We start from the raw sequence: 12786 nt of genomic DNA, 5'->3' as shown, positions 1-12786 counted from the left end.
CAGTACCCCAGAGCTAGAAACAGACAGCCTTATGTTATACACTCATCTGCACTTGGCCATGTTTTACTGCATACATCCACTGTTTGGCCTCATGCTACTCATCTGACCTCCATAACCAGAAGCCAATCCTCCCTTCCTAGCACAGTGACTCCAGTGACTATCTGAAATACTAGGAATCTAGCCAGTGTCTAAAGTATTAAACACCTGAGAACTAGCTAGTGTGCTAAAGATTAAGGACCAAATCTTGCAGCCGTTGTGTGAGCAATCTGATGTCCATGGGTTTGCTTTCATGAGCACGGCTTCAGGATTGCACCTGATGACGTTTCCACAGAAGTCAAACAAGTGAGACAAGCCCATTTTATGACTAAGCTGACAGGTCACTCCCAGATAATGCTGTCATGATTGACTATGGCAGGATGATGGTAGATATTTTGCACCTCTCATGATTTGGACTCTGATTCTTCTGTGTATTTGATCAGGAATTATCAGATGTCCGGGAGTTTGATGGATGACTCCATGCAATATGTAACTAAAGCAAAAGTAACCAAAAAGCTTTTGAAATTACTGAACTTACAATGAATTAGTCAAAGTTAAGGTTAGCACTTTTTCAGGTGATAATTTTTATGGCAACCTGACAAATGAATCATGCTGATTAATTGCTTCAAGGTCTGTCTTTCTCCCTATTTTAATTGAGCTTATTTTTCTGTTCATGATTAGCTGTTGTGTAACTGAAATTTCAACCCAGGTGAAATGATAAATCACAAATACTCATGTGTAAAGTAAGACTCTTCAGGATCACAGAATTCTTTAGTCAAATAGTGTTTTCCAAATATGAAAAGGTTCAGTAAGTGACTAAAAATTATATATATTGAAAATACTGGCCTTGCATCGAAAACAGGCAGCAGTACATTTAGGCATTCACTTGCTGGCCCATCTTTACCAGAAGAGGCAGCACCTGTGGTGTTCTTAGTTGAAGCTGCTTGTACAATGATGCAGAGCAATCATTTATCTAGAAAATATTCCACCTCTTCCAAATTGTCAGTCTTTTAGGGGAGAGTGCCGTGATGCCCAACTGAATGTTGTGAAGAAGAAACACAGTTCCTGATACTCACACCAAATAAGGTGGCTTGGTCTCCTGACTTGGGGAGGGTGGCAAGAGGGAAGAGGAAAAACACAGTGAAGGAAATCGAAGAGACTTAATAGGTGCTTGCCAGATGAATGGGAGAAAGCAGAGTGGAAGTTGTGGGCATGCACATGTGTGAGGGAGCTAAAGAGACACTGTGAGGTTAACAATCCACTTTTTAATTTCCCTGCCTACATTACAGCTAACTTAAACTAAGTCCCAGCTGAAAAATTTGGTTTGTGGCTGAGAATAGTAGTCAAAGGTTGCACCTTTCTATGTCAATACAGCTGCAATAAATTGGACAAATACCTACTCTATTGGTGATGGCAGTAAACTTGCTCTGGTAGGTGGTAATGTGAGGTGGCTCTGGAAGTGTATTGGCAGAACTCTGTATACCAACTTGATTTCCTTGTAGCTGAGTAATGCGTTGACAGGTCTGCTGGCAGGTGGTGCAGCAAAACTGGATTCCAGTATTCTTATAATTGCCATGGAGACTGCTAAGTACTTTAGTTCATTATTTTAATATCAATAGTGTAACATTTTTTTTTCAGCACTACAAATTTGTTTTAGTGAGTGTATTTGAAAAAAGACAAACCCAAACGGAACTGAATAGCTCAAGGGATTGATAACACGATATGGAGCCTTTCATCTCTAATTGTCAGTTTGAAACCAGGCCAAGTTGGTGGTAGCTGAAAGCTGTTGCTATTCTGTGGCCATTCTGTAGCTTATGGGAAATGAGCTGGTATCATGCCAAAATCCAGTAGGAAAGTGTGCCTATATAGAAATCTACTGCGACTGGTGCACAGTCGGGCTCAAGAGACAAGTGTCTGAAGGGGAATGGAAACTCAAGTACCTTGCCACCTGCGAAGGCTGTTGTTCTAGCAACATTTGTTCTGTGGACAAACAGGTTGCTGGTAGCCAGTACTGTCAATATGGTGCCCTTCAAGGACTCTAAATTCACAGAAAACTGGATTGTCACACTTCTAATGGGATTTAGTCATCTTCTTTCTCAGTCAGAATGAGGGACAGCTCATTATAAGTCACTCATTTCTGTTTTATTTGAAAACTTTATCCAAAATGATGAGAATTTTTGTCTACAGCCTTAAGCAATCATTGTAGGGAAGAACAGATCCCAAGCATTTTTTATCTGTGGAAGCAATAAACTTGCTTCACAGAGTGTCTAGCACAGTATCTGGCATAAGAGGGCACATGGCACTGTTGCATCAGTGTCTATGAGCAGGAACCAATTTAGATCAAATTGTGGTGACTTAGCAAACCAGTGCTCTGTCCTGGTGGCTGCAACTTGTACTTTATCACCTTGGAATTCATTTGTAAAAAGTGCCTAACCTGCATGGTCGCAAAGACAACCTTCAAATATGAACCATAGGTAAACCTGAGACAGTTTGCCTGAGGCTGCAAACAGCCAGAAACAATAGTTCCTGTGAAGAGTGCCCTTATCCACTTCAAGGGAAGTGATGATCGCTCTGAAGGCTAACGATTGATGACATTAATTGTCACTGCTGATAAAAGCATGTAAGGAAGAGGGATGATCAGATACCACTGTGTGTATGCAATTTGTAAAACCTAGAGGATCTATTCAGTATAAATCTCACTTTGGTACTTCAGGCTCTGACCACTTTCAGTGCTGTTTACCTTTCCATTGTGATCCCTGACCTAAGTGTCACGTGCTTCACCGTTACTGTAAGTGCTGGATTTATCAAAGCATTTTATTGTGTTTAGGAAATGAACTCTACACTGTTTTTTTTTTTTTGTTCTTCACTTCAGACCTTTGTCATGAGCCTGAGAGTGATGCTTTCAAGGAGATATGAAAGATCTTAATCTTACTGATTCTCCTTTCCTTTGTTCTTTTTAGTCATTTCTGTTGCTGGGAAATTTAAAAGCAAGAAAGCTTGTTTGAATTTCCTCCTCAGTACTTGGTAAATCAAGCTACTTAGTAATGAATGGAGAAAAATATAGCATGAAATAATAACCAAGAAAACTTTCACACTTGCTGTGTGGGTTCAGCTCTGATTGTGGCTTGGAATTCAGGGATCTGTAGAAAGATTACTCTGTAACATATGAAGCTAGTGTTGTTTTTAGCAATTCTTGAGTTGTTAGAATTATCTGGGGTTGGGAGAGACCCTGAGTGGATCATCTCCATCCTCCACTTGCATCACAGCAACTGTTAGTTATTGCAGGTGAAATACACAATCACTTTTAGAAACGGAGGGATTGTTTACTTCAGGAATGTCATCATGTGACATTTATTTAACTTATATTTGACTTATTTAAGGCATGTTCTGATTTGTCAGCACTGCTACCCAATACAGAGGAGTCTTCCCACATCATTCTAGTCAATAAAGCGGTGGATTCAATAAGCAATCTTCTCATTTCCATTTACAGTGCAGCAAGTCTACAGTGAATCAACCACTTCAAAGACCATTTTAAGGTGGATAATACCTATGTTTCGTCACAAAGAAACAGATTTTCTCTCCTTAGTGTAGCTTAGTTACTTAATTGGAGATCCCTTAAACCCAAAATCAGTGAAGTTCCTGAATTATTCCAGGCTAATAATCTTTCCAGGCTCTATATTTACTGGACTATAGGGTTTCCAGGATGGGGAAAATGGTGTTTGTATTTTTATTCCATCCATTACAGAATTCAGTTAAAGCATTAGAAATAGGCCACTTACGATATTTGTTTAGTAATATATACTTTAAATTTTGCAAGCCTGCAACAGAAATGGTTTTGGATAGAAGGAGTAAATGTATACTAGGCCACGTTGTAGCCCCTCTTCTATTAAAAACAGAAATATTGTAATGCTTTATACATACCAGAGAGAACATTTAGCAGTCAGTGAGTCTGATTGTTGTACCAGAGTGAGAAATGTAATGTGCAATGGAACCCTCGTAAGCCACACTGATTTAAGATCAGTGGCTCAAAGGATGACTGTTTCCATTTTAAAGGTCCCTTTACATGTGTAAACACCCAATTTAATTATAAATCAAGGGAACTTCCTTCCCCTCTCACTACTTTGGCCTGGCCTGAGAGCTACTTCCCAGTTCTCAACCTCCTTCCCCAAAAGCTGGAAGTGCCACCTCCTGCTTCTGTCCCTCAATTTTCACAGATAAACAGACACGTGAGTTAGGACTGTGTTTTAAATGAGCATATATAAGAATTGGAGCCCTGTAGTGTATATATCAGCATTGCCACATCGGCAAGTATATCCAGCCATTTACATAACCTAAATCTGACACTAGGTTTTGAAATGCACACCAAGCTCAAACCTGGAATCTCTCCTCTATTACTAGTGCCTGAGACTGGGCATTGCAAAATTATTTGGCTCCCTAGAGATATGAAGCAGACCTTGTGACTCCACAGTATGCCCTCTCATTGATTTATGTAACAGCTTGTAGCAGCTGTTAAAGGAGCTTTGTGCTCGCCCTCTATTGCAATTGCTATAGAGGAAATGAGATGAGGAAATCCAAGAATTCAGTGGATGAACACAGGAGAATTTCCCAGTCTATTTCTAGCTTCTGGACTGTGACATGGAAACTCAGCTTTCAGGAACACCTGGGCAGGGTGGCAGGGAGAGTATCAGTCAAATTTTCATTTTAAGTAGCCTGATTATTCCAGTAGGGTGTGATGGTGGAAGCATGTCTCCCTCTCCCCTTCTCCTCTGTTTCTCGCCAAATGTCAATTATAGGTAAGGCTATGTTTTAGTCTCGGGTATTTTAAATAAAAATCATGGATAGGTCATGGCCTGTAAACAAAAATTCATGGCCGTGGCCTGTACTCCATACCCCTGACTAAAACTTGGGTGCCCTGGGGCAGGGGGCGGCCCAGGGGCAAGGGGGTTGGCAGGCTCCCTACCCAGGTCCCGGAAGTGGCCGGCATGTGCCTGCAGCTCCTAGGTGGAGGTACAGCCAGGGGGTCTCTGCATGCTGCCCCCGCCCTGAGCACCCGCTCCGCAGCTCCCATTGGCCTGGAACCATGGCCAGTGGGAGCTTGTGGAGCAGTGCCTGCAGGTGAAGGCTGCACGCAGAGCCGCCTGGCCGTGTCTCTGCCTAGGAACGAAGGGAGGGACATGTTGCTGCTTCCGGGGAACCTTCCCCATCCCCGAGGTAAGCGCTGCCCAGAACTCTCACCTCTTCCTGCACCCCAACTCCCTGCCTCAGCCCTGAGCCCCCTCCCACACACAAACTCCTGCTGCTGCTGGGGAGGGGTGTGGTGGCCCGACGCTTCCCCAGCAGCAGTCTGTGTGGCTGGCCCAGGCGCCGTCTGAGCTGCTCAGGCGGCCCCGAGCCAGCCGCACTAGCCACTGCAGAAGTCACGGAGGTCCTGGAAAGTCATGGAATCTGTGACTTCCATGACAGGCTTGCAGCCTTAATTATAGGTCTTCTGTCCTTGCATCACACACCACTTTTCACACTAATCTGTTATGCTTCACAATATCCCTGTGAGGTAACTTACCCTGTTTTATAGCTGGAGCACTAAGGATTTGTGACTTGCCCAAGGTCATACAGCTACTTGGTCTCAGAGCTGGGAATAGAAACCATGCTTCCGGGCTCCCAGTCCCTTGCATTAGCCACTAGCTAGTGGTGGCATGGAAGAAAAATAAACTTTTAAAAGCGAGTAATAAGATTCTGTAGAAAACAGCAGGAATTGTAGCAAGATCCTGAACTGTAGAATTGCAACCTGTCTCTCCTCCCCCCATTGCCCCAGCTTTTTATATATCCTTTGAGACCAGGCAGTCATTCTAGTCTAGAATTCCTGATGCAGACACTATTAGACCATTCGGTGCATCACCTTCTATGCTTGACAGACACAGCAGCATTCACAGAGTGAATTATTATAATACAGTTTCTGCAACTTTTTTTTTCACTACATGAGCAATTCAGTATGTCTTATAGTGACTCAAATAATCCTGAGATGGTGTAGTCTGGCTTTTCGGGCATATTTTAAATTATAATATAATATAATAATATAATCTATATAATCTAGTTGGGCTAGAACTGATTCGTTTGGTACTTTTTCCCTTTTGTAGGTAGAAGTTTGAGACTAGAGATCCTTGTTAGGCGTAAGATGTGCTGGGGCAGCTGTTGGTACCTGATTTTGTACAAAGTATGAGCAGCTGCTTTCCATTTTATTTTTTCAAATGTCCATAACCTCTGCCTATTCTATGTACTAAGGATAGATGGAAAAGTCTGTTGTGCTGGAAGTGTGTACTTAAAACATTTAATAAAAAGTCAACTGTGGCACTAACCTCACTCTCAGTGTAGTATGAGAAAAGAAAATTGCACAACACAGCATGGATCCACTGAAAAGTGATACATTTCAGCTAAAATAAGCCTTAGTTTCATATTAATATCTTGTATGTCCTCTATTGGGATTAGAACCTGCTTTTGCAGGGAGGATGGGCTTGATTATTTCTTGTGATAGGTCTGATTCATCTCTACCTATTGTGGTCTGTGGGAATGGGGAAGGGGCCAAGAAGCCAAGCATTTGATTGGCTTGTATAACTTGTTGTGCTGCAAGTGAAGAATCCTTTTTCCCCGTAGCTTTTCTGTTACATCACTATGTGTGTTTATAACACACTTTCTATGTATAAGCTCTTTAAGTGCTTGCACATGTCTATTCCACTGTAGGTGTGTGCACCCCGAGCACAGTTGCCGGAAATTTTCCCCTCAGCGATACCCATTGGGATGTCTCCGGCACCCCCTGGTGCTGTGCCCTCATAGCGCTGGTATAAGGTGCCTAGCCGATCCGGCGCCCCCTCATTCCTTCTTATCGCCTATGACAGTTGCTGGGACAGCTTTCCTTGCTGCGGCAAGCTGTTCCCAGTGGTCTTTGTTTTCTTCATTTCCTCATATTGTGTGTAGTGAGAGTGTAAATAGTTGTTAGTTTAGTTAATGCTTCTCTGTCAGCAGAGTTCCGTCTGTTTCCAGTGCTGAGGCATGCCTTGGTCACTGGGCTTCAAGCCCTGTGCCTCCGGCAACAAAGCTATGCCTTTGAGCGACCTGCATTTTTTGTTGTCTGATGTGCTTGGGTGAGGCTCACGTTGGGCATCGCTGTATAGTTGTACTGCAAGTTTAAACCCCATATGAAGGAGGACTGGGAGGTCAAGTTAAAGTTCCTCTTGATGAAAGCAGCTCTCAGACCTTCCAGTCAGACTCGGCTCGTGGTATCTCAGCATCCGTGCGGAGTGCTCGTCCTGTCGTACGGGGGCCCCTGCACCATTTGCCATCCCTGGTGCTGAGAAAAGCATCTGGCCAAGAGGAAGCCTGCTCCGAAGGTTGCACCCTGCTCTGCATTCCATGCCTGGCTGAAGTCACGCTGCTTCTCTGCCTCAGCATTGCAGGTGGCATCATTGCCTCTGGCCCGTTCGCAGATACCGTTGAGGCTGGTCCTAGATGAGCAGTAGACGCTGAAGGGACAGCGCGATGCCAGTGCTCTTGCAGAGCTGTCCACTGTGGAGGCGTTCGCTGCGGCCGGAGATCTGCGGGCGCTCTCGGTACCGTCGTCACCAGCAGTACCAGAGTCTGGCGTCGGTGCCATTGGACAGGATGAAGCAGGTAGCCCCTCACTGCTATCCAGGTCCAGGCCCCATGGTACCATCCCTGGCCCACGCGCAAGTGTCTCTGCCCCAGCTCCGGTGGGAACCATACCTCCATGGTCCCTGGAGGAAGGCTCGTCGTCTGAGTCGAAGGTTGGGTTGTACTTCAGTCATCCGAGGAGTCACCCTTGCTATCCATCCAGTCAGCCCTTGCTATCTATCCAGTCAGCCCTACCCAGCTGTGGACCCAGGCAAAGGAGTATCATTGAGTGCTTGCCCCAGCAGTGGCTGGCCTATTCCTGTTCTTTCCCCTGTTTCACAACCACATGTTGCTCACTTAAGGTTTTGTAACTTCATTTACAGGTTTTTTCTTTCCAGGATAATGACCATACCTTGGGCTGAGTAACTCAGATAAATATTGAGGAATGTATTAACCCAGGGTATAGTTATTACCGTCTTATTAGGAAGTACCTTCAAATTCTTATACTTGGTAATCATCTTCTGGGCAAATAAACCACTCACGGTTCAGCTTGTGAGTTTATTCAACCCATGAGATGCTTATAAATGGGAAGCACTTTTAAGTTGTTTTTCATTTGTTTTCTTGTCACTAACGTTAAGGAAGCCTTAAAGTGTCACAGCTAAATACAAGGTGGAACAGATCGTTTAGCATAAACAAATTCATAACTTCGCTAGACACTAAAATAATGGACTGAGTAGACACACTGGATTTATGGCTTATTACAACAAATTAATCTCAGAAATTCCAGTGCTGCATGAAGGCCATGATATAATAGCTCTGAAGATGTTTCAGTGAGCTTCCTCTTTATGTACAGTGGTGAAGATGATGGAAAGGTTGGAACCTGCCTCTCTGGTACAGTAAAACCAAAATGGAAGCATGTCGAAATAATTGTTTGCCTCTGAACCATTTTGCTGCTATTGGGGTGGAGTGTATACCACACTATGAGTAATAGCCTTCTTAGAACATTTGTTATGGAGACGAAATGCCACATCAAACTGTGATATAGTTCTCATTTTTGGCAGTGACTATAGGTTGTTTACAATTAAAACCCCCAGTAAAACGGGTCTTTTTTTTTTTTTTTTTTTTTTTTTGAGCTAGCAGAGAGCACTATTTTAATAGACATCTTAACAAGAACTTAGGGGATTCAAGGAATAGAAGGACTTTTCTGCTGATGTGTTTACTAGATGTATTCTAAATGCCTGCCTTAACTCTCTTGATGCCCCAGTATTATTCAACAACATACCCTGGCAAGGGTGGGGCAGTCTGGCATTCTCTGAGTCTGCATGGAGCTTGTTACCCAATTGTTTGTGTAAATGGAAATGTAACTGGTTTCTATATAACACAGTGCATGACAGTTAACATTTCTCCGTTCGCTGACTCTGCTTTGTAAATGTCAGCCAAGTTTTAACTCTAGTACTTGATTGAATATACAGCAAATTCCACTTAGTGGGTTAACCAGCTGTGATATAGCATAGCCATAGGGTGAATTATGAAAGGCTTTGTACCATTGCACAGGCCAATGATAGACCAGTCTTACCTTGAAAACTACTCTCATATACAGTGCTGGATTCTTAGTAAATTAAAAGAGCCATTCAGTACCAGTTCTTCCTGTATTAGGTGGGTCCAGCCACATAGAGAGGCAAGGACCCCAACAGCCACCCTCCATGCATGCCGTTCTGTTCTTCTCTAACACAGCCCTCCCCTTCTCCCCCCTACCCGTCCCCCACACCATTTTGAGCTGCAACTTGTAAATCAGTATGTCTTGGGGGAGACAAAGGGGCAGCCAGAAGAAAATGGCTTGGAGAACTTGCTGTAGGAAGTGACTTGTTCTGCCAGTTATCCAGAGGGCTTCACTGAGCAACCTCTGCATGGATAAGTGCCAGGATGGATTTCTAGAGCTGGTTTTGCATACATCTAGCACATATTTCTTGCTGAACAAAGGCTATATCCGTAGCTAGCGAACTGGTGGCATTTGCAGTCCAGCCTTTAGCACCTTCTAAACTTTCCCAGCTACAGGTGTTGTTAGGGACAGAATCCTGGTGGAATCCATTCTCATATGCACCAAGAGGGCTTGCCTGTGACAGAATGCAGGAAAGGCTTCATTTCTTACTGCTTTAAAAACAGAAAAGAGTAAACAACTCTCTCAACTGCTAATTGTACTGGGATTTTAAATATTGTCCTCTTACTGCAATATTACAAGAAGGGATTGGGGGAGGAAATGACAGCTATATTTTTAACGTGGTTGTTAACCCATTGTTGCCCCCTCCCCCCCTTGCCCAAAAGTGCTGTGATACTTTTTGGAATTAATGGAAGTGTATAAACGTAGGTTTGTAAAATGAGGCCTTAAAATCTATAGCATATAGAAGCTGATCTGTTTGCAAGATACTGCTTTCTTGACTACGTTGTGTGGAGACTTAATTATAGGAAAAAGTACCTAAGTAATGTCCATCTTCACTATGAAAACTGGTTTCCTTTTTGATAATAGCTTTGGATGTGTGTGTGTGCACACAAACAAACTTAGATCTTTGACCTGGGTGAAATGAGTCGATGGTCTGTCTAGCTTGTAGTGGACAGTTGTCCTATTTATAAATGACACCCCCCTTATTGTTTGTTGTGTTGTAGTTGTGTTGGTCCTAGGATATTAGAGGGACAAGGTGGGTGAAGTAATCTTTTATTGGACCAACCTCTGTTGGTGAAAGAGATGAGTTTTCAAGGTCAAGTGTTCTATTAATATGCATTAACTATTTATGCTAAATAAGCTTTTGTTTAGCTGTGACACTCAGTACCTTTTCCAGACCTGAAGAAGAGCTCTGTGTAGTTTGAAAGCTTGTGTCTAAGCAACAGAAGTTGGTTCAATAAAAGATATGACCTCACCCAGCTTGTCTCTCTAGTCCCTTATTAGAGAGACAGGGTAGGTGAGAGGTAAGAGTCAATACGTTGTAAGAGACCGTTCAAGGTGAAGTGGCTGGTTAGCACCTCTCCAGTCATAGTGGGAAGGGAAGTGTGTGTGTGTGGTGGGAGGAGACAGCTGGGGGTGGGTTGTTAGAGGGTTATAGATTGTTGTAATAAGCCATAAAACCAGTGTGTCTACTCAGTCCATGATTTTAGTGTCTAGCAAAGTTATGGTTTTGTTTATGCTAAACAATCTGTTCCACCTTGTACTTAGCTGTGACTGAGTACCTTTCCCAGATCTAAAGAAGAGCTCTCCATAGCTTGAAAGCTTCTCTCTCACCAGCAGAAGGTGGTCCAATAAAAGATATTACTTCACCCACCTTGTCTCTCTAATATCCTGAGGCCAGCACAGCTACACCACAATGCATGTAGCCCCCTTATTGGCAGTCTCAGCAGACACTGAAAATTGGATGGGTTCTCTCCATGGATTATTCAAGTCTGAGTTTAGTCACATAGTGGCAGATCTTTGTACTGTAGCAGCCTTGTGTTGTCCCTGCTCTGTAACTAGAACACTTGATTTTCCAAGCCTGTGCATTCAGCAGCCTTTACAAGTAAGTAATTCACGTCCCAAAGACCTTTTTCAACAAGTCACACTTACATGCTATAATATTACAATTTTTCTAGTATTCAGTGTACGTCAGTGGTAGGCAACTAAGTGTTTATCGCAAACATATTTCAGGCTTGTAATATATGGGAAGCTATTGTATTAGTGTATTGAGGATGTTCAGTAAACACTGGTGGTATACTACTTTCATAGAAGTTTTATTTTTTGTCACTGATACTGCACAATGCCTCTAAATAAATGTGAATCCCATTCAGCTATAAAATTGGCTTAACATGCACCATAGTAATTAATGTTAATATATTAGTGATCCCTGAATATGCCTTAAAGTTCTTAGATTAAGGCAGATTGGAATCTAGTCACTCTACTTAGCTCTGGCACTACTGATGTAAATACATGTCTCAAGATGGCCACTGCTCGAAACAGATTCACAATTGGCAGGATGTTAAATAGTTGTTCAGATATTCTTCAAAATGATGCTGTCAACTCCAGTTTACTGTTACTAAAAGTGTATTTAGAATCCTTATCCATGGGCAGTCTTTGTCTAATTTTGTTCTGATATGTGCTTTTTTGTGGGGGGTCAAGCAAATAGCCCATGCAGGTGTTTGGAAGAGCTTTGCAAACATTAACTTGGGAGTGAGCACATGGAGTTCAGCGCTGGAACTGATCTACACCTGAGCTGCTGCCACTTTCAGGACTTCTCCAGAAGGACGAGAGGCGCTGCTCCTGAAGAAGTCATGAAGGATAAAGAGACTTTCAGGGCCCTTACACATCCCCTCTCCCAGCCAAACCCACATTCCAATCCTGTGTCATGTGTGTGGGGGGAAATAATTTGTAGTAGCTTTGCTTAATAAGTAACACTTATTGTTGCTTTATTTTCTGCAGGGATGTGAAAGCAGGGAACATTCTTCTTGGAGAAGATGGCTCAGTACAGATTGCAGGTAACTTTCTTATCAACTTGGAGTAAAGAGAATATGGAGAATACTGTATTGCTTCATGTTTGGCCAAAGTGGCTTGCAGTGGCACGTAGAAACCCAGTTAAAAAATGCCACGCTGTCAGATGGTTCCGTATTTCAAACAAGATTTCTAGGAGCAGTTTTTCTTTTGGCTTATTTTTCTCACTCTTTTGATATTTTAAGATTATTGTGCTGGAAATGGTTTCTATCAATGTGAATAAATCATTTCAGCATAAACCAAAAGCCACTCCTTTAAATCGGTTGGTTGGACAATGATTTTTTTAAACTAAGTAGCAGAGCTAGTCAAAACCATAAAACAGTAGCTTCACAGGATTGAAGAGTACATTGTATAAAGTACATACAGTACTGATGTGTAACATTCTGCTGGAAAGGGGGTAGAATTGTTTGAAGTAAATTGCTGATGCCCATATTCTTAATGGGGAAAGTGTAGGTCTTCCACTAGCTAATAAAAGATGACATCAAAAAGGCTGAGGTGTTTAATGCCGGTTTTGCTTCATTCTTCACTGAAAAGGTAAGTTGTGACCAGGTACTTAACACAATTAAAGTTATCATCAAGGGGGAAGGAATGCAAGTCCAAATAAGGAAAGAATGGTTAAA

General features: G+C 42.6%; 1 protein-coding gene across 2 annotated transcripts in view; it reads left to right on the top strand.

Annotated features, from left to right (window-relative positions):
* OXSR1 (oxidative stress responsive kinase 1) overlaps nucleotides 1-12786 on the top strand; it is a 119603-nt gene that overhangs the window by 65670 nt on the left and 41147 nt on the right. For both annotated transcript variants that reach the window (XM_077808412.1, XM_077808413.1), the window contains one exon: nucleotides 12098-12153. In XM_077808412.1, the coding sequence (XP_077664538.1) occupies nucleotides 12098-12153 (56 nt within the window). The remainder of the gene's footprint in view (nucleotides 1-12097; nucleotides 12154-12786) is intronic.

This window comes from Eretmochelys imbricata, chromosome 2 (assembly GCF_965152235.1).
Source record: "Eretmochelys imbricata isolate rEreImb1 chromosome 2, rEreImb1.hap1, whole genome shotgun sequence".
In the NCBI taxonomy this organism is placed as follows: Eukaryota; Metazoa; Chordata; order Testudines; family Cheloniidae; genus Eretmochelys; species Eretmochelys imbricata.
Note: the sequence above shows the minus strand (reverse complement) of the source record. Positions and strands in the feature narration are given on the sequence as shown.